The sequence below is a fragment of the Xiphophorus hellerii genome, chromosome 12, assembly GCF_003331165.1.
Source record: "Xiphophorus hellerii strain 12219 chromosome 12, Xiphophorus_hellerii-4.1, whole genome shotgun sequence".
Taxonomy (NCBI): Eukaryota; Metazoa; Chordata; class Actinopteri; order Cyprinodontiformes; family Poeciliidae; genus Xiphophorus; species Xiphophorus hellerii.
Window position 1 is genome coordinate 16,988,423 of NC_045683.1, and position 22,895 is coordinate 17,011,317.

The 22,895-nt window shown below is 37.1% G+C and overlaps 2 protein-coding genes across 2 annotated transcripts in view; one reads left to right on the top strand and one right to left on the bottom strand.

Annotated features, from left to right (window-relative positions):
* Positions 1-8,344, top strand: part of wscd2 (WSC domain containing 2) — a 50,624-nt gene extending 42,280 nt beyond the window's left edge. The window contains exons 7-9 of the mRNA XM_032578597.1: positions 757-921; positions 1,009-1,209; positions 6,700-8,344. Of these exons, the coding sequence (XP_032434488.1) occupies positions 757-921; positions 1,009-1,209; positions 6,700-7,052 (719 nt within the window). The 3' untranslated portion in view covers positions 7,053-8,344. The remainder of the gene's footprint in view (positions 1-756; positions 922-1,008; positions 1,210-6,699) is intronic.
* A 4,399-nt stretch (positions 8,345-12,743) lies between these two features.
* On the bottom strand, positions 12,744-14,436 carry cmklr1 (chemokine-like receptor 1). Its single transcript, XM_032578599.1, is given in 2 exon segments — positions 12,744-14,371; positions 14,373-14,436. Coding segments are annotated over 2 exon segments (1,053 nt in total). The 5' UTR covers positions 14,432-14,436; the 3' UTR covers positions 12,744-13,377.
* Positions 14,437-22,895: the final 8,459 nt, after the last annotated feature.

The following is a 22,895-nucleotide window of genomic DNA, read 5'->3' on the forward strand; positions in this document are numbered from 1 at the left end:
ACAAATTATCAAATTAAAAGAGAAGAATTTCAGTCCATTCACCATTCAGGAAGAAATGAATTCTTAGTATGAACTCTGATTTAAGACAATCAGAACATCAGAAATAAAACCCAATATTTATATCTTTAAAATTAATTATGAAATAATTAAATAATCTGTGTCCTGCTTAATTGTTCCAATTTTACTGAGTGGACCAGATTTGTGTGCTTCTGTAAAATATAACTCTTCCTGTTTTTTGTAAAAAGCGATAGAAGGATAGAGAAGCATTTTGTAAACAAGTTCCTTATATTTCCTTGCCCAGCAGTGTTTGTCTGTGGGTTATCTGTGTTGTTGAGGCAGTGTTTTCTTAGGACAGCAGACATCTGTGGCTTAGATAAGCAGAAATGTTGTTCAGTAAGCAAAGCAGAATATTAAATGTGAAGACAGAAGGAAAAAAAAGCTGAAGTTAGGCGTGAAGTCTTAAGAAGTGGAACTCCTACTTCATGCCCTGCTTCAAATCCAACATTTATCGTAACTCAAGTGTGATCACACAGAAACATCACTTAGCACTATTAGGGAGAATAACACCCACACACAAATGAAAAATATCACCACTTTGACCTTTTCTAACCATGAGTGGTTGTGGTTTTATTGTGTTAATGAGCGATAATTGACGGTTAGAAACTATTTTAGCTCGCATCGCTTAATCAATCTAGATAATGCATCAGTTTTTATACAGCAAATTATTAATTTGTCTTGTTTACTTTGTGCTCTCAGATAATCGCTGCATGGACCGACACTTCCTTTCTGCTCGCACTAAGCAGCTGGTGGCGCTCGCCAGTTTCCCAGGAGCCGGCAACACCTGGGCTCGCCACCTCATAGAGCTCGCCACCGGCTTGTACACGGGCAGCTATTACTTTGATGGTTCCCTTTATAACAAAGGTCACAACTCAGCATGTGATAATATAAGTTAAAGCTCTACTTTTGGGTGTTTCATACATTTTGTTGTTGGATTTCATTGTTTCACAGGCTTTAAAGGGGAGCGCGACCACTGGCGGAGTGGGAGGACGATCTGCATTAAGACGCATGAGAGCGGCAAGAAGGAGATTGAAGCCTTTGACTCGAGCATCCTCATGATCCGAAACCCCTACAAAGCCTTGATGGCGGAATTTAACCGCAAATATGGTGGGCATGTTGGGTTTGCCTCGCAGGCCCACTGGAGGGGAAAAGGTAAGATACCGAAAACTGAGGTTAATATTAATAATTTACAGAGTCTATGAATAGATACAAGATAAACTGCGGGTGTGAGCTTTGTTTTTTATTTTTTCATGAAGATGGTAGAATAGCAACGAGGTTAAATTATGACTTATGGTGACGCAGGATGGTGAAGAAATTAGGGAAATGTGGGTCAAACCCAAGCCAATGGGGTTTTTTTTTATCTAAGATTGTTGCTAAAACATGCACATGATTTAGACCTTTTAGAGAAATGAAACAATCAACCAGCAAGCCACAGCTTTTGTCACTGTTTTGTCATCAATTCACCACCATTCATGTTTTGTAGACTCTTAAATGTGGGACATGTGGCAGTAACATTTACTGAGCTCTTGCTGTATCAGCTCATCTGTGTTCCCATTATGCCAATAACATAACTGGAACTGAAGATAACTCAAGTTTCTTAGTCTGATCAAATATCAATTTACGGGAAACTCCTAACTGGTGACCCTGAGAAAATGTTTCCATGTAAACTTGTTTGACCTATTTGAACTGGTCAAATTTGTAGCTCAATGTTCACTGAAACATTTCTGGGGAATCCGATTTGAAGAAAAATCTGATTTTGCTGAGTTTTGTCAGCAAAATCCTGATGCCCAGTCACCAAAAATACTTGACTCGTCCCCAAAAAACGTGCTGATTTTTGACAAAGTAGACATGTATTTCTGTAACTTTCCACAACTTATCTGCTCCATGCAATTAAAAATATATTCTGCTATTTGAATCTCTTGTGTTGAAGCAAGACACATTGAATTCATGCAGTTTGTCACCCCTGGTTTAGCTTATTCTGCAAGATAGCGCTAAAGGCTACCTCTGCTCAATGAAATACAATAGCTGTCACTTTCAGTGTCCACATAAATGAAAAAATCCCCACTATACTGAACTCATCACTTTATTTTTTGGTCCACACCACATCCAATTGAAAATCTGTGACCATTTTTTGGGGGAGGGGGGGAGAAAGAAAAAAAGGCAATAAATAAATAAATAAAAAATAAACAAAACGAAATAATGTATCATTGGGCTTCTGCTTCTTATTGAGCACTGCTTTGTGTTGGTCTGTCACATCCAGTCACATTTAAAACGTTGAAGCTATAACTTTACAAATGGAGTTTGAATATTTTTGGAAGACTCTGGAAAGTTGTATTTATACATCGCAAGCAAAAGGAACCCCACTGAAAACCCTCTCTGCCTGGTATGTGAACACTTTGTCTTATTCTATGAGTCTCTGTGCATTTTGCAACAGCATAATAACGCATCTGTACAGTCGAGTCAAGTCGACGCTCTGAGCCCCCGTCTCATTTATCATGCCATAATTTTACAAATTAAATTCATCCCGATTTGCTTTGATATCTCTCATATTTCCTATATTGTGGGTGATGATTTTCTCTCCAGATCCACCCTCCCTACTGCGTCTCAGTAACCATGACAGCTGGTTTTGTCTCACTTATGTGCCGTCTCTTCAGCTTTTTGTGAGGTTCAATTGATTTTCCAGAGGCTGGAGATTGCCTACCCAGCAGTTGTCTCTCTTTGTCAGAGCATCAGCACATTTGGCCTGCCATTCCCAATGAGTCTTTCCTCCTTTTGTTGTTGGCCAAATCATGCAGCGACATCAGTACACAGAAAGTTTTTTTTTTGACAGCTGCCAGTTCAAATAGAGAGAATGACTCCAGTCAGAGTGTCAGCATGAGACTGTGTACAGAGCCGTGTATTATTTGATACACTCGTCTGAGGCCCGCAGTGAGGCAGGTTCACATGAAGTTACTGACATTGATTCACTTCATCTTGGCTTCATAAAGTCAACTTATGAGCATGAAGCAGTTTAATTCGAAAGCCATGTCTTACAAATCACACTGACTTATTTCCCTTGTTTGGTGTTTAATTCTCTTGTGTAAGTAGTTTAATTTCGACAACCTTCTACTTACACCAACATACAACGTCCTGCGAAGGCAGTGGTATCCTTTCACCTTTTTTCCCCATTGTTCACTGAAAACATACATTGTATACAAGGCTTTATACTTTTTGAATGTCAAATAGAAGCCTGAAGGTATCATGCATGCCCGTTCCCTCTACCCTGCTGCCCCCAAATAAAGCAGAATGGAACATTTGCTCTATATTTCAAACACTGTGAAGTGGAAAGTCCGGAGGCAGCACCATGTTTCGATTCCGCTGGTAAAGTCCTACAGCTACTATAGCAGGCAGCGTTGGTTCCACAAATATTGATCCAGGAGCGCTGGCGCAATTTCTACAAATAATTTTCTTTCACTTGACAACTCTGTGTACTTTGTGGTGGTCCGTCATATAAAATCTCAATAAAACACGTTGATGTTTTTAGAGGTAATGTGACAAACTGTAAAGGTTTTCAAAGGGTTGGATGTTTTGCAAGGCACTGTAAACATAATATTCACAGGAAAAGTTAAATTTATTTTGGTCCTCTTGTATTTTCAGCTCTGGTTTCTCTTGAAAAAGGAAATCAGAACCAGAATGGTCCTGTGGTTCCTAAGTTCCTCATATTCACACTTTAAATGGCTTTACTGAATACTTTAAGTTGTCAGACATATACAATGCTCAGATGGAGGCTCAGAGTTTGTCCAGTTTCTGTTTTTTTGACCAAACTTTCTCATTGCAATCAGATGGAATAAGATTATTTTGTCTTGTTATTCCAGGAAAAACTCTTCTGATGTTTCATGTTGTGGTGGTTCAGGAGTTAACACAGGAACTGCACTCATTTCTTTTCAACATTATATTAAAAGAAGTATAGGAAGGCCGTGGTTTGAGGATGCTGAAGAATTGTTCCTTGAGACAGACATTAGGGAGAAGAGACGTTCAGCTCACAAAGAAAAGAAAACAATGACCTTATAAATGATCTTGATGTATCAGGATGCAGTAGTTCTCTGCAGTTTCTCTTTTCTTAGTGTTTTCATCCTTTTATATTACAAGTAGACACAACTTAAAGGATTCATCTCTCCATTAAAGAAAGGTTTAAGAAAGCATGCGAGGTGTAGCTCAACATAATCCAGAAACAATTTGGAGAAAAAAAGAGTGCTTGTTATTTCTGAATAAAAATTCTGTTCAATGTTCAGACTCCATACTCGAACCAGAACAACTCCATCTCACCCTCTTGTCTTCTTCATGTTTAAGCATTTTTATTTCTTCAGTAATTGTTCCCCTTTTTGCTGCACAGTGGTGCAATTGGTAGCACTGTTGCCTTGCAGCAAGAAGGTCCTGGGTTCGATTCCCGGCCCGGGGTCTTTCTGCATGGAGTTTGCATGTTCTCCCTGTGCATGTGTGGGTTCTCTCCGGGTGCTCCGGCTTCCTCCCACAGTCCAAAAACATGACTGTCAGGTAAATTGGTCTTTCTAAATTCTCCGTAGGTGTGAGTGTGTGTGTGCATGGTTGTGTGTCCTGTCTGTCTCTGTGTTGCCCTGCGACAGACTGGTGACCTGTCCAAGGTGACCCTGCCTCTCGCCTTGAACGTTAGCTGGAGATAGACACCAGCACCTAAGCACCCTTGTCTCCTCTAAGGGACAAGGGTGTACAGAAAATGGATGGATGTTCCCCTTTTTGGAGCTGAGCTTCCTCTTCAGCCATCTGACCGGAAATTCATGACACTCAAAGAGCTCAAGGATGTCATCAAGGACTGGAAATGAGGACATATAATTTAAAATAGAAATCTAATTTTGTTTATTAATGAAAATCTAACAGAGTAGAGAAAGACAAACAAAAATCTACTAAAAAAACTGAAAAACATTGCTGATTACCCCAACGTTTGCCTGGGGCTCATTTTATTTCCTAGTTCATCTCAATTTTTTTTTTTTTTTTTTGCGTTTTAAATTGCAGTCATTTTCTAGGTCTTAAATTATTGCTTGGTCATCCTTTATACACTTTGACAAAAATGTTAACCCTCCTACTGAAATATTAAAGTTGCCCCAGTCATTGGTTTTTGGGACATCTCTGCAAACTCAGCAGGCTTTAAACTTTAATGTCAGCCTCTCAGCAGCGGCTCACTCTGATGCGGCACACAGCTCCTGCCAGCTTCTGCTTTACGGGCCGCTGTAATACTGTTGAGTAAAAGTTGCAGACGAGGATTCTCAGTGAAGCTCAGCTGGAGTTTGATTGGTAACTAAAACGTCTACTTGACACTTCAGGAATTACTTATCACACCCTGCCCAAAAATTGCAAAAGACCTGAGAGTTTAAACCACAACATTATCTTGCTCTAATCTCCTCATTTCCCCTTTTACTCTCACACTCTTCCGCTCATCCAGGTTAAGTAAAGGCTACAATCTGATAAAGCAACTGTGGGAAAACAAAAACTGTGAAATAGTGCAAGGGGAAGAATATTTTTAAATTACCACTGCCCGGCTATACTTACAGCCTCAATACATCATAACATAACTAAAGAATTTATTTATTTTAGTAATTTAATTAAAAATTTAAAAACTCTATTAGACACATCAATTATTAGCTTTTTTCTTTTTGATAAACATTTTATTCATAGCTAATGAAAATCCAGGATTATTTTACAAAGCTAAAACCTCACATCAGACTAATAATTAAAAGATTTTAAATACAAAAAGTGGGGTTATTGAAAAGTTAATCCATGTATTCTACAGTATAACCCTTTAAGTTGTGGATACTTGTAGTAAGAAGCACTTTTTGCACAAATTACTACATTCATATAGTGTGATGTAAAGCCACTCCTGTTAAAAAAAACCCAGATTGCTGCACATCTCAGTTCATCTGTACAGTTTGCTCTGCAGTTTCTCATCTTCTGCTCGACAATCGTTAAATATTCGATGTAGGGTTTAGGTCAGACTAGCTTGGTGGCCATTCAAGCACAGTGACACTCTGCTCACATGGTAATCAGCTTTTGGTATGCTTGGCAGTGTGAGAAAGTGCCAAGAGCTCCTTGAAAATGAAATCAGCATCTCAACAAAACCCTGGTGAATGGTTGAGTTAACCATGGACTTCAGAAAACAGCAACACCAGAAGATGACATGGATCCCCAAATCACGAGTGACTCTGGAAACTTTACTTTTTACCATGAAGTAAATTGGATTCTCTTACTCTCAACTCTTCCTTTACACTCTGGGACCCTGATCTCCAAATGAAACGTGAAATTTACTTTCATCTAAAAAGAGAACTTTGAATCATTGAGCAACAATCCAGACCGTCCACCTGTTTTTTCTTCCCGTAAACTAAACATATTTTGTGGGTCATGTCTCTATTATCATTCATAATACTTCTACAAAGACGTAATTATTGGAGTAATTAGATATAAATCTTTTCTGAGAAACTGAAGTTTGGGTTTCAGCTTTAAGCTACAGTCATCAAATCATAAATCATATTTATACTACACTGAATGGTTTGTCACAGCAATGTTTCAGTTTAATGTTCTATTACTTTACATTTCATGGACGTTCACCGCCTGTTTATTCACTTTGTCTTGCAGAGTGGCCTGAGTTTGTGAAGAACTACGCCCCTTGGTGGGCTTCTCACACCTTGGACTGGCTGACGTACGGGAAGAACGTCCATGTGGTTCACTTTGAGGAGCTGAAGAGGGACCTTTTCTCCCACCTCAAGGAAATGGTCCAGTTTCTGGGCTTGAAAGTCTCAGAGGACCGGCTGCTCTGCGTCGAGGGCCAGAAGGACGGAAACTTCAAGCGATCGGGACTGCGGAAGCTCGAGTACGACCCGTATACTCCGGATATGCGAGTGAACATTGACGAGCTGATCAGGACCGTAGACGCTGCTCTGAAGAAAAGAAACATGTCCGGAGTTCCTGCAGAATATATGCCAAGATGATAAATGTGAATCGTTTTTAGTTTCTTTTCCCTCCTATTGAGTGGACGCCTCTGTTAACAGACTCTGAAGAGACTTTTTGTTTTGTTTTTCTTGGATCGCAAGGCTTAAATAGATTTTTTTCAAGACGTTTTGTGGATTAGGTGGAGATGACACATCTGCTTCTATATTTATTGTTTCTGATCCCCTGTTTTTGGTTTCCAGTTGAATTTTTTGCAAGAGTTATTAATTCAGACCTACTTCTTTTTTTTCTGGGGAATATTTGTGTTTTCCTGTATGAAAACCACTTTAATCCCTGCTCTATGCACATGTGCTCTGTAGGCATGTGCATATGCCTTAATACTAAGAAGGTACAAAAGCTGTGACCACAGTGCAGCTTCTCTTCCCAGCTGTTTCCCGATGCTGATGTGTTTCCAGCAGCATTTAGCACAAGTTATAAAAAAACAGTATTGCAAGGTGTATTAAAAAGCCTTATTTGTACAGATCGAGTGTTAAAGGAAAATCAATATTTTTGGTTGCTCTTACACTAAAAACTCAGATCAATATTGTTTAGAGAATGATGACAATATTTCATCTCTTTTTCATCTTGAACTATTCAAGAACATTTTATTTGCTTTTAAAGTAGATCTGGGGTTTCTTTTCATTGATTAAATGTCCTCTATATTTATTTATTTCTGGTGTACGCTGCATAAGCTGAAAACATTGATTTTTGTTTTGGGTTTTTTTTCTGAACACTGGATGCAAAAAAGGAAATCCAAATAGCACTACACTGTGCAACACCTGCCCCAAAGATCACCTAAGTTATTACAGTCACCCTGTAGGTTGGAGATCATCTTTACATGTAAATGTAGGGGTTTTGTTTTGTTTTTTTAAGGAAAGCTCTTAAAGCTGATTTCCATTTTATTACATTTTTTTAAAAGTTCTAGAAAATTAGTTCTCAGCTAGACATCAATAAATTATTTGCCATATGTATACAAATAAATATTAACAAGAATCAAATGAACACTGGCTACTGAGTAATAGTCAAAAAAATTTACCTGACTTCCATTTTCAGTATATGACTATTTTTATAGTACAGGATGATGACACTTCAGAAATATTTGTATTACTATGAACAAATGAAGAAATGGGAGAAGCTGTTTCTCTTTTCATGCTTTAAATTGTTTTTGGGTTTGGCGTTCATTGACAAGCTGGCACTTTCAGAGCAGGTGTCATGTCTGAATGTATTTTCTATGAACTGAATGTAAGGTAAGAACACAGAATAAAGGAGTAAATTAAATAAACAGTGAAGATGTGCTGGAGTTTTTTTTTTCTCCCAGAGTTTCTAAAGAAAGTATTTTTCTAAGTGGCATTTACACTTATCGGCAAAATATGAAGGGCGGTTTGTTACATCTTAGTGCTTCAGATGGTCAGCACCCAAATCACCTAAAAGAAGAAAAAATAAATCTTATATTTGACTACATTTATTCAGTAAGGAAAACCTCACAATTACAAACACAAAATTAACAAAATCACTTCCAGGTTTTTTTTGTAGGATTTTAGTACATGAAGCTGTTTATGTAGATGCACATGTCAAACTTTCTGCAATAAAATACAGAGAAATTAATTCACCTAAAAAATGACAACTGGATGTTCAGATTATTGTAGAAAGATGCTCAGAGTAATAAATTATCTCAGAAACCACTACTCTTTCTTCTCCATTACTATGAAAAGCTGCCTCTTGGCTGGTTTTCTTTTTTTTAAAAATGGTCTCCTAACCTTTCTAATCATAAGAAGATGAAAAAAAGTTGCTAGGCCTTGTCACTTTGTCATATTCTAACAAAGTGCAACTTCACGCCTGCATGAAGTTGCAGGCGCGAAGTCTGCGGCCGCAGACAAATGCAATCTTATTTCACAAACTGAGCATGAACTGAGGCAAATTAGCAGCTAAAATTCTCATGTTAATTAAACTAATAACAGTAAAATGCATGTTTATGTTAATATAAACACCCTGAAGCCTTTTGTTGTTAACTTTCATGCTTACAGTCGCTTCATTTTAATCACAGGGAAACAAGGACTGGGTTGTCTGAAGAGTGGATTCATCATAATTTCAGATTAGTTTTGGATAAGCATGATCCTGAATAAAAAAGTGTCACTAAATACTGTATTTATCAGACTGATTTGACTCAAAGTAACCAAATGTGAGACAAGAGAAGCAGAATAAAACACTCAAACAACTAAGAGGAACTGAAGAAATGTTTGTTCCTGTTGTTCAGGAAGAACATTTACAGATGGTCGTATTGTAATATTAGTGGTCACACTGTGTGAGAGATATATCCTCTACTTAACGCCTTTTTAAAAGTAGCCCAGTGTGTTCAAACAACAGAAACAGATACTTTTGGCGCATTAAATTTGTCCAAATGCATGAATAGAACTTGGTTTATTTAATGTAATGTATTGCAGTGGTACTGTGGTTTAACTCATACCACAATGCAACTTTTTCCCATGACAGTGAGGTTTGTTGGCTTGTTGGCATTCACAAAGACAGGACCCATTTCCTTTATCACCTTTTCCCATCATCTTGCATTTGCGTCCTGTTGTTGAGTGTTGTTCTTATCGTCACAGTTCAGATGTGATAAACTGAACAATCCAATCAGCACACAGAGAAAAGTCATTTCTTTGCCAAATGGCTGGAGTCTATCTCACCAAATTCTAACATTCACTGCAATCTGCTGCACAAAAAGAAATCAAAGAGCCTTTCATGGATGACAATTGTTTCTGCTACTTGCAAATAGCAAACATTTGCTGGATGTGATGCTTGACAGGATGTTTGAAAGCAAATACACAAGTATTTAGCTGTTTTGAGAGGTCAAGCAAATAGAGTTCAGGAGATCTTTGCTCCAGGTGTCTGCAACTTTGAGCTTCGACCAGGAGTGACCTGAAGAAGCTCTCCCATCAGTGTACCATCTGACATTGTTTAAAACATTCCTGCTGGATATTTGACTTGAACAACAAAACAAGATATCAGTGCCCAGCCAAATAATGCATAAGGTTGAACAGCACTTCAACTGCACTTGATTTGTGACTCCTTATTACATGAGATAAAGATTGTTAATGGGAACACAAGCCCAAGTTAAGTTTGGATTTGTGTTAGTGTTTAGACCACAAATTTGAGCTGAATCTCAAATATTTGGGACTTGGGTATTACTCAGTTACAAGCCTAAGATTCGTATCTCCATCTCTGCTATGTGCAGAGTCAAAAAAGAGGAACAAGAAGTAGAAGAGTACAGGAAAACAATTTAAAAATGTGAATCAGTAATGTAAACTGTAAAGAAAGAAATTATCTTTTGATGCTTAATTTGAAAGTTGTACCAGATGAAGAATAGTTATGGTTTTATTTATAGCCAGAATAGGAAACAAGTTACAATCTGATCATATGCCAGTCACGTGTCAATGAAAGTTATGTAAACATATAAAACTTTTAAACAATGTGAGAAACAAGAGGTAATGATAAGTTATAGATTTATCATTACCCCTTTTGGAGTTAATTTAACCAAATCCAGAACAAAGATCCACCATGTATTTTGTGTACTGAATAGACTCAAATCAAGTGCAAGATGAACTAAAGAGCTGCTTCTTCCTGTTGTTCATAAATAACGTTCACACGTTTTTCAGCATCTCTATAAAAAGATTGTTGAAACATGCAGTCATATTCAGTAAATAGGAATATGCATTTTAATTAGAAACCTTGGTCAGATTAAAAGTACTATTTGGCTTTTTAGCAGGTACTAAACATACCTTTCATTAAGCCCACATTTCTGTATTAACATTGCTTTCTTTTATTGATCTGATGTTATATTTTAATCTTAAATGTTGTAGGTGGAAAATCATCATTGTTGGCAGGTCTGGCGAAGCGAATTTTTTCAAAGTGTTGGGGATGAGAGTCAGCTGGGGAGAGACTTTGGCTTTCAATGCAAGAGTAGGGCATAGATCTTTTTTGACTAGATCTATCTCAATCAGTCTACTGTAAAATGATGAAATACTTTTCACATGTCAGATAGTAGCTCAAGGAATATAGAATGTTGTCTAAAATGTGCAATGTAGGCATGCACATTTCTATGCTTAGCTGCAACGTTCATGTTTTATTATCTTGTGCAATTTTATAAATCCTACCGTTTTGTAATTTCTATCACTTGGTTTAGGACGATTCATGCAGTATTTGAAATGAATACTCTATTTTGATTGAAAAAGATCTATCTGTGAGTGGCTGGTGGTGTGGTTAAATTACATGCACTCTGTTAACGCAAATACAAGGCCAAACTCGCACTCAAAATGCAAGGAGCAAGCGAGCTGGAGTTGAGTGTGTGTAAGATTTAAATGCACACGCCACAAATTATGATTTGTTTACATAGATATGTGTGCTCACATCAGTTTTATTGCCTGCTCAAACATGCAATTTTTACAGCAAGATTGTGGGAAAAGTGAGGGTGTTTAACCAGTTTCTGATATGGGTGACATGGGCAACCGCCCAGGGCGGCATCTTGTGGGAGATGACATGAGGGACCCCCCCCCCCCCGTCCCCATATTGTCGGTATCTTGTGGGAGATGACATGAGGGACCCCCCCATCCCCCCATCCCCATATTGTCGGTATCTTGTGGGAGATGACATGAGGGACTCCCCCATCCCCCCATCCCCATATTGTCGGTATCTTGTGGGAGATGGCGTGAGGGACCCCCCCCACCCCCCCGTCCCCATATTGTCGGTATCTTGTGGGAGATGGCATGAGGGACCCCCCCTGTCCCCATGTTGTCAAATTCCCCCCACCCATTCACACTCTTACAAGTGGAGGAGGATCTGAATGTCAACCACAATGATTGTGTCACCACTTTTTTTTTACCTGTCTAGCAAAACTGCGGTAATTTTCTATTATTTCTGATAGATTTTACACTTTATTTTAAATGCTTGGAGAAAAGGTCTGATAAATGCTTCCCTCACATCAGACGCAAACTGGATGACAAAAGCTACACATTGTGTTCATTGCTGCTGCACTTTTTGTGTATGTTTACAGACCTATCATGTTTTTACCCCAGTACCGATTCAGGGACTGGTAACATAATACTTCATCACACCAACAAACCACAACTCCCCACACCCCTCTGCAACTTCACACCAGGTCAGAGGTTGGACTGTAAGGTGGTTCACCAGGGCAGCAAAAAGGCCATTTGAATCATTTACGAGAAAACGTGTGGGTGTTTTAACACCTGCATCCAGCATGTGTTTGATGGCCATAATTAGCAGAACTTGAAACGTCATTCTGTGAGTAATTAATCCATACAATGTGAAATAATTTAACTTTTCAATAACACGTATTCTAGAATAATAAAAATTATTGGATTTATGTATTTAGAGAGCTCTGTTAAGATATTCTTAAAAAAACTGTCCTTTTGTAATCTGTAATACTTTCAAATGTGTGCATCATATTCTTGTTTTTCTGTTTGTTAAAGAAGCAACAGGGCTTAAACTGACCAAAATAATGTATTCCTCCAAATACACATTTCAACCAATTCATCTTAAGTTTTCCCCATTCAAGAGGAAAATTCTTGTTCAGTTAGTAATTTCTTTTGTTTTTGAGAATATACTAGCCTTGAAAAATGCTTAGACTTCTCAAATCTAGATAAAATAATGACTTAAACAGATTTTAGAGAAACAAAATGAGCAGATTCAGTTTTTTATTGAACAAATGACAATAAAGATTTTATATATCAAATTACATATGTACACATTTCCTTACATGACTTCTTTTAAGAATCTTTATTGACACATTGTCAAAAAAATGTGCAGCAAGAGATGACAACAACTCCACTCACGTCTGGTAAAAACAGTTCAGAGTATCCAAGGGACAACGATATTTTCATGTCCTCCATCTTGGTCCGTTGCACATTAAAGAGTAGAATCCGAACTTTGTTGCTGTTATTACAATTTTGTCACATGGCACTCTGAACAATCAATTCAACCCAGTCTGGTCCAAAGCCAGAAAATGTTTCTGCTATTTGCAAAGAGCAAACCTTTGGTGGATGTAATGCTTGAGAGCATGCTTGAACGTAAATATACAAGGTTTTTGCAATGGATGAGTGCATTGTTTGTATTTGCATATAAAATACAACTGATTTTTATAAATCTTTATTATTTAACACTTAGAACCATATCATTTACATCACTTACATGATTGTTTTTTAGTAAATATAAACAGATTTGATTTCAATATATATTTAATGAAATGTACTCACTGTCAAAATATATTTCTAGACATTTTTTTATTTATTTTGCTTCATTTAAGCGTCCACGCCTCTAAATGTGCGTGGAAGCTCTGCCGTCCATTGAGCTGGACCTGGACAGGTATCGACTGGTAGTGCGTCCTTCATCAGCCATTGCGTTCTCCATCTTTGAAAGCAAAGAGCTCTTAAGCTTCTTCTTGAAGTCGTTTCCCATGAAGACGTACAGCAATGGATTGAGGAAACTGTTTGCTGATGCTAAAATGGCACCCGCTTGAAGTCCAATGGTTAAAGTGTTGTGGTCATGGTTGTGGTGGTTCAGCTCCAGCAGGGAAAACACGTGGTAAGGCAGCCAGCACACAAAAAATGTAACAACGAGTGCAGTCATTACTTTGAACGGTTTGGAGGATTTTGTCATCCTGTTGTTTTGAAGTTTGAAGATGATGATGGAGTAACAGATGATAATGACGGTGAACGGAACCACAAAACCCGCAATGAAGCGGGTCACAGCAATAATCTTGTGACTGTGTTGTTGTCGGACGTAATTATTGAAGCAGATCTGATTTCCATCAATCGTCTGGACCTCACGAAAGATCATTGAGGGAATGCTCATTCCGATGGCGAGAAGCCAAGCGAAAACAACCACAGCTGATGCCTTTTGGACAGAGCGGTGGTTCTGGGCCCAAACTGGAAACACGACTGACACGCAGCGGTCCATGCTGATGACGATGAGGAGGAAGATGCTGCTGAACATGTTGATGAACATTGCTGCAGAGGTGAACTTGCACATGAAGGAACCAAAGAGCCACTCTTTCATTGCCATGTAGGAGATGTTAAATGGCAGAAAAGCACAGAAGAAAAAGTCAGAGATGGCAAGGCTCAGGTACCAAGTGGTGTTCACAGTCTTCCTCATCTTAAAGCCAGAGATCCAGATGACCAGCATGTTCCCAAAAAAGCCCAGCAGGAAAATTACCACATTGATTGCAGTCAGAAGCACACACGTGCCTTCCTTCAGACAACTTGGTTTGTGTTGTAAAAATGTTCCTTCAGGTATAGTGATGTTGCCGATAACTGGTGTAGTTGTAATCTGGGTATTCATAATCGCCACCTAAAATGTCGAAGTTTTCCATTTTACCTTCCAGAAGAAAGATGAAATTTCTGTGAGACATTATCGATTACAAATAAAATAAAAAAATTATCAAAACAATTAATGAATTATGGCTGATTTTAAAATGAAGACTAAATAACATCAGAGTTGTAAAATAAACAATACCTTTTGCTTGGTCTCAAATTGCTCTGCTGTTGTCTCTTTTTGTGGTTGTTTTGTTCTGAGCTGAGCACCGACTGAGCTGCTCTATTTCTCTCAGATGTTTTAGAAACAGCATATATGATCAGCTGACAGGGGAGGTTTCTCAACACTTCCATCCCCTACGAAATTTCAGTACTGCATTCTGAGCTCTTACTTTTAAAGATCGGAGATATTTTGTGCTAGTTTGTGAGCGATCTGTTTGGTCTTTTCACATTGTCCGTTTTGTTTCCAGAGGAATATTCCATTTTATTATGTCAACAACATTTATTATACATTTATTTAGAGAGTTCTTCTCTAAACATAATACCAGTAACCAAAACATTATTGTTTTATAAGCTTTACAAACAGCTAATAATCTAGTGGGACCTCTGTGCAGGAGAAAAGAGAAGTAATGAAGCAGTTAGACATGCATGATTTAGCGAGTATATCTTGTGAATCGTCTGTAATGTTTCTGAGAAATCTGTTGCTAGCAGTTGCCACATTTAGTGAAGAACAAAGTAAAACCCTAACTTTTGTTGCAGATGTTTGATTTAGTTCTCAAAAAAATGTAACAGCCGGAGTAAATGCGCCAGCTGTTGTTACTGATTGACTGGGTTGAGTGTGGTTGCTTTGCTCAACAGAGGAAATAAAAACTGAGGTTTCTGCCTGTGTCTGTAACGGTTTGTGCTTTTTTTAATTCATGCTGCCATCACTGTGGCAATGTTTGACAGTTGTTTTTTTTTATTGAGACATTATTTTTGCATGTTTCACTGTAATTCATAAAATGCTGATTGCAAACGATCTTTTTTTTTTATTAATTTAATCATTGACAGTATGGTCTCAAAAGCCCTTTTGTTTTGTTGTATAAGCTTGGCGACAAACTATAATGCAAACTTTAGAAGAGAGGCTGTGCTAAAAATGTATTTCTACGACATTGTCTTCAGTCATTTATTTAGAGGTGTGAAAAAGTGTTTTTCCCCCTTCAGTGATTCAGAACGTCAAATATTAGTCAAAAACAACACAAGTAAACACAAAATTTTGTTTTTAAAAGAAGGTGGTGTGGTGGTTCACTAAGTGATTGCCCCCTAAGTCCTAATAACTGATTGTTGCACCATTAGCAGCTACAGCTTCAGTCAAGCTTTTGCAATAAGTTGCAGCGTCTTTTCCTGAGGTGTGGAGGAATTTTGACCCACTCTTCTTTGCAGAATTGTTATTTCAGCCACACTGGAGGGTTTTCAAGCATGAAAGGCCTTCGTGCCATAGCATCTCAATAGGACTTTGACTATGCCACTCCAAAGTCTTCATTTTGTTTTTCTTAAGCCACTCAGAGGTGGAATTGCTGGTGTATGTTTTAGAGCCAAGTTCATTTCATGTTTGAAGTCACAAACAGATGGCCAAACTTTGTCTGTCAGGATGTTTTAGTCGACAGCAGAATTCATGTTTCCATTTTGTCACAGCAAGTCTTTCAGGTCCTGAAGCAGCAATAAAAGGACCATGTGGGAAAATAAACTGAAATGGGGAGCAAGGAGGAATAAAGCAATTCCCAGATAGATCAGAAAGACAGTTACAAAAATGTCAAAGTATTCAGAAACAAAGTGACAAAACAAACTCCATTCAGATCATAACATAATGACCATTGTCCTCTCCCAGTGATGCTTTTTGTAATTAATAAGTTGAGATTTTGACAGATCCTTGTAGCTCTGAGATATGTTTTATTACTGCAGCACTGCAGTATTCTACAGCCAGCTGAATAAAGGTGTACTTTTTTCTTTAATAAATCCATGATAAAATATAGCTTTTTTTTTCTTGTCAGCAGAGAAACTGTACAGTAATTTAAAGATTTTACCAAAATAATGTGGACTTTAGAACAATAAGAAAAATATTCAGAACTTGAGGGGCTAAAAAGGAAACATCAAGATTACCAGTAATATTTATGCAGATGCTAATAACTAACAGCAAATTAGAACAGCTAATTATCCTGATATGCTTTATGACTGTGGGGGGAGGAAACATACTTGTTGTGTTATTTGGGAGAACATGCAAACTACATAAAGAAAGTCATAATTAAAATCAGCAATAATAGCTGCAGGACACAAATGTCATTGTGCTGGGAAATGGCTCCATAGAAACTAAATTCACTTCTGCAAAAAATAATAAAAGATTTAAAAAAAATAGAAGTTTCCTACATTATGCAATGAAGAAGAGCTGAACCAACAACATGTCATTTAACATGTCAAAAAATCCTTCAGACTCATAACTATGTCATTAGATAATGACAACAGAATTTGGTACATATTACTTCGTGTTTCAGTCTGGATAATCATTTAGCTCAGTGGAAAATTAGAAAATAATAGATTGTATAAACTAGATTAAATGTATTTTAGCAAAATTACTTTCTAAATCCTGCCCAATGCCTCACAGACTCAATTTCCTAATGAAGACAAAGGTGATAAATAATCAAACACATGCACACTGAGCAGGTGTAGACTTACTTTGGGAAATGCTCAGCAAGCTTTCTAATGAAACCTGGACTCTTGTTTTATGTTTCACTAGCAGCTTAATGGGGATCATTTAGATCCATAATTAAAAGAAAGTATTTACACAAGTCAATTAATTTAAAAATAGATTATTTGTTTTTGTTTGGAGTATTTATCTGACTGTGTTACATGGTTAGATGGGTGGCATCATTGAAAATAAAAAGATTTTTAATCGTTCCACTCAGACCTAAAAAGTTTTGTTTTCATTTCTATGAAACGGGTTGTGTGGTGTACTTTTAAAATAATCAGCATCACAGTGTTTTAGAGGCAGCCTGTAGCAACTCAAAGGCATTTTAACAGGAAATGCTCAGTCAGTGTGGCAACATTTGCTCTGCATTACCAGCAACAGATCAAAGCACACACCTTAAAGTGTAAAACTACTAAAATTTTATACCTCATTTGTACATTTTCCTAAAGTTAATCAGAAAAGTACATTTATTATGAATGTAAGCTAAATGATTTTTTCAATGTGATTCTGCTTTAAAACTATTTTTTAAATGGTTTTTGTGTTTCCTAAATAGCAAATGTCAGCAGATGAACTTTGACTCTGAAAATTTTGGGGAAATGAAAGCTTCTTAAGCCATCCTCTGACATCACATGGCTTTAAATCGGGTGTTTTTATGGCATTGCATTATACAGAAAATGAATAGAAAGTTAACACTGATAGAACATAAACAGAAGCAAAACAAAAACACAGACATTGGGGTGACAGTTCTTATACGTTTAAGTCACATCGGGGTTTTTATAAAGTGTCTATTTCCACCAGTTCCATCCAAAGGACACCCATTTTGATTCACAGCAAGAATGTTAGTTTCTATTATTCAGTATTTCAATTTGAGCAAGGTAATCTATTTGCTTTGTGTTGAAAAGTACTTCAGGAATCAGTTTTTCCATAGTTTGTAGAGAGCATTGCTACTCTGAAGTGATGACAAAATCTATTTTACTTATTACAGATTATCTGAACAGGCAATTTTGCATGCTAGTTGATTGGTTGGAGGAACACTGTCTAATTCGGCTAATTTTAGTAGTTGGAAACAACTCACACCGAAATTGCTCATAACAATGGGATATCAAGGATATTACGAGTATATTCTTCCACAAAACATTTTTACATTTGCTGCTGTTTACTTTACTGAACAGCATCAGTCCTGCTATTTGGGATTACGTTGGTTCATCAGCTGATTTGACAGATCATGTTTGATACCATCTTTTTATGATGCTTTCCAAAAAGCTCATGGATACGACGTCTAAGGAAACTATTAATTATATTCAACTACCACATTTTCTGAAATTCTGTAAGTTTTATTGCTAATCTTGTCACACATGAAAAAGTTCCACTTTTCTCTCCAGATTACAAAATATTTTTCCCAACATTTTAGGAACATTTAGCATTTTGCTAAATTTGACATAAGATAAGATAAGATAAGATAAGATAAGATAAGATAAGATTTATTTGTCATTGTCATCAACAGATTACAACGAGATTGAGATTTGCTCGACTCGAGTTAAGATGCAGGTTATGTGTATATACATAATATACAAAGATAAAGAAATAAAATAGCGACTGCTTTGGCCCATCAACTCTTCGATGGGTGCCATTTTTGCCCAGATTTGTAGTTATTGTTTAGTCATGAACACTCACCTTAACTGAGGGCAGTGAACTCCATTTGTGGATAATGGCCCTCGCTGTGGTTCATTTGAGTCCCAATACATTAGAAATGGCTTTCTTACACATCAACGACTTTGATTCTCATCTTAAATTTGGTATCTATTAAATGCAGAGGTCACTTTTCCCCTTAATTAATAACACAGTCATTTTAAAACTTATGTTTTTACTGTAGTTATCTTTATATGACATTAGGTTGTTCACTCACTCACTCTTTTGTGAATTCCTGCCTGCCGGTGTTTGATGTTAACAAGTATTATAGTAGTTTCAGGTAAGTTGAACATTATTGCCACTTTTCTGCCATCCATCTGAAATCCATTATAGAGATTAAAGTGTGGCTGAGAAAAACAGTTCAGCTCCATTAAACTTCTCCCCACAGATCCAAAGCTGCAGTGTGGATACAAGTAGGCAGAGTTTTTGAATTTTATATCATAGGAGGTAAGAGCAAAAAATGTGTTAAAAATGGTTAGATAAGCAAAGTGTTGCAATAAACTTCAGCATTTATGCTGCAGTTTCTGAGAGCCTATATTACTTCTGCTTTTTATTATTAGAAGTTTCCTTCTTGTTGGATAATGTCATTCTGACAAGTTACCTAATAAAGGCTCAGTGACTCATATGTGACAAAGTCTTGGCCAAATGTGCAAAATAGGTAGTTTTCTGTGCATTTAAATTTAGATTTTTATTTTTTCAAACATACATTCTCAGGAATTTTAACATAATTCATCTAGTTTTAAGGGCATGCTTGTGATACTATCATGAAGTATCAAGATACACATACACACATAAATATATTCTGCAGGTGTGGGTGAAGGTCACAAGAAAGGTTATAGTGTTTTATCTGCTTTATTTGTGAGTGAAAACTGTTGGTCATACAGTCTTACAAAAGTTTTCAAACTATATGAACTCTTTCGCATTTTGTGAAATTACAGCCATTACTGTGATTTACTGGGATTCTTTGTGATTGACCAATACAAAGTAGTGTATAAATGAGACTGAACCTCATATATTTTAAGCTATAATTACTACTGCAAGCCTTTTGAATTGCACATCCAGAAATCAGAATTTGTACTCATTCTGTAGTGGAGAGTCTTGCTGAATCAAGTATGCAGAACTGTGTGGAAAGTCCATGCTAATCTCAAGGTACTTTATTGATGCACATATTAAATATTTACACCGACCATGAAAGTGGAAATGACAGAGAGTACTTTGAGAAAATTGGGCTGAGATCAAAAGAGGCTTCGGTTGTGTCGTGTCTTTGTGACTTGACAGGACATGTATGTACATGGACGCTGCTCTCAGAAGATTAAAGCTGCCTACTTGGCAGCTGCGCTATGCACAGATGGACCAGCATAGGCTATATGCTACATCTTTACATCAATAGGCTTTTATGCTAACTGCAGGGAGAAGAGATCAGCTTGGAGGTGTACCCTCCACCGATTTAAAAGAAGGTAAACTTGCAGTCCCAACAAATAGAAATTAGCTTTAAATCAGCCAATACTAAGCTTTGCGACACACAGAAACACTAACAAAACACACAACACTCAAAATGTGGAAAACTTATTTTTTCCTTTTCAAAGAAAGGCTTCATTTGTTCAATAAAGCATCTTTTTTTCTGAGATATACTGAAAAATAAATTATGGTACTGATGCTTTGGGTATTGATGTTTACTGTCAAAGAGTCTTCTGTGTTTTCTGATAAATTAATGTTTTTTCATTATTGTTTCGAAAAAGGTAAGTAAGGAAAAATATTTTGTTAATTCATTACACCACATACTGCTGCTAAGTGTGATGTTTCTCAATTAATTTTATGCATTTCTCTGATCAGAATTAAGATTCTATGAACTTTCATAACATTTAGTTATTTGTTCACTTCATAGTAGCAGATTCTCATTTTTTTTCACCAAATTGCAAACACTTATGGACATGCAACAACAGCTTCCATACATTTCTCTTCTGTTTTGTAACATTTTCGCTTGCTTATGAAAACTACACTTACAAATACTGAATAGTCATTTTCTATAAAACTGATTGCTCACTTATTTGCATTTAGTTGTTAACATCTGTGGATTCCAACTGGCTGTGTAAAATGGTGTTGACTTGAGCATTTTCTCACTTTTTTGCAAAGACTTCCAAAATGAAAACATGCTCAAGCCATTTGATTATCTTGTTCATAAACATGGTGCCAGGACATTTCATTGTGATGACACTTCATTGACATGGACACTCTCTTTTATAAAATGGCATATCCATTTTATACAAGTAACACATTGTAGGTTTGCCAGTTAATGCTGATTGTCCTGAGAAATACACTGGCTGTGGTGCAAATGTTAGCAATGATGTAAGAAATGCACCGAAATGACTGAGAAAAAATAACACAGCTATGATTATACAATGTAGCATAGATAGCCCAGACAGGCAGACAGAAGGCCTGACAGATAGATAGAGAGATAAAGAGAGAGATAGATAGAATGCGTATTTTGAACCTATTGCAGTATATGTATAGGTTTTTCTCGAAAACTGACAATAAGACAGAAACTTTGTTCAGTTAGCAGCTGTGATCTGGTTTTTCAGTCCTTCCAAGCATGCAGACAAAATAGCTCTGACAGACAGGACTTGCAAATATGAAGCTGAAGAGAGAGGATTGAAAGTGCTTCTGGCAATTTGTTTTTGTTTAATACAGAGAAATCAGCCTCCAGATGGAATGCTTCCATTATTACCATATGGGCCCACAGTGATTTATCGGATGTTGCCAGATGCTTCCGAGGCTCAAAGGCACCTGTCTGTAATATTTAACTAACATTCAACGCCATGTGAGGAAGCTCTTAGGAAAATATCTGTGCAATGTTTTTGTACTAATTTCTGTTAATTAAAACTTGAATATCAAGTTTTATGTGTGAACTCAAACATTTCAGTGAAAACTGCAAACACTACTGGAAGTAGTGCTAATGTTAGCATGTTGTGTCGTATGTATTATCCTTCCATTTACTCAGTTTTATGAGGTTTGTTAAGGACACTGGTGGACAAACAGCACCACAAAGATTAAGAAGCATACCAGAATAAGTAGTGGTGTAGTTTGAAACAGGGTTGGACTGAAAAAAATATCCCAGGTTTTGACATTTCCCTAAGCACTGATGGGGAGATGGGTGAAACCAATCACAAGCTATCGTGGGATAAAATGTGTCAAAGGTTGCAAGAGATTTAAGATTGGGGTGGAGCTTTAGCCTCCAGCAGAACAAGACCTTAGAGCAAGAGCCATAGACTGGTTCAGATCAAATCATATTCTTGTATCAGATCAGCCTAGTGAAAATCCAGGCTTGAATATTAATGAGAAACTTTAGCATAACTTGAAAATTGCTATTCAAGATGCTCTCTGTGCTGTATGACTGAGCTACTGATTCAGGGATCTTCAGTTCAAATACTCATCACACTTTTGATGATTAGACTTCCAAGAAATTTTGAAAACCCTGTATCCTCTTCCTCAACACTTATTTGAAAAATGATGAGGTTAATATTTATTCAGTTTTAATCTGAAATTATGTGTTGGTAAATGTGAGAACTTTAAATTCACATGAGGAAACCACAAAATTCCCAGAAGAGAAGGAAATTTATTGTCAAGAACTCTTAAGCAAACGGAAGAACCGGGTGACAATTTGAACCTCCTCAAAGAAAACTCTGGTCTATTTTACAAACTACTTTGCTCCTGTGGATGGATGTAAGCTACAATATGAAGAAGCATTGTTGGAAAGTGTAGGATGTACAAAGGAATGCTGTAGCTCTGACAGAGTGACCATCAGGTTCTTGGTTACATCCCAGACTAAGGCCCATCTCCTCCGATCACTTAGATGGTTGGCCGGCTCTAAGGGCCCCGTTAGCTCCAAACCTTTTTTATTTATTAACCAGGAAGATCTATGAGCTTTTTGGGACCTTCAAACCAGCTGCAATATATTTAGATCCATCCCTAGATTTATGTCTCAGGGCAATGCTGTCTCAAAGGTCTACAGTTCCTTTGATTTCATGCTTGGAGTTTGACCTTTGACCTGCTGTCAGCTGTGGGACATTACGTAGACATGTGTGTGCCTTTCCAAATCAAGTCCAATTTATTGA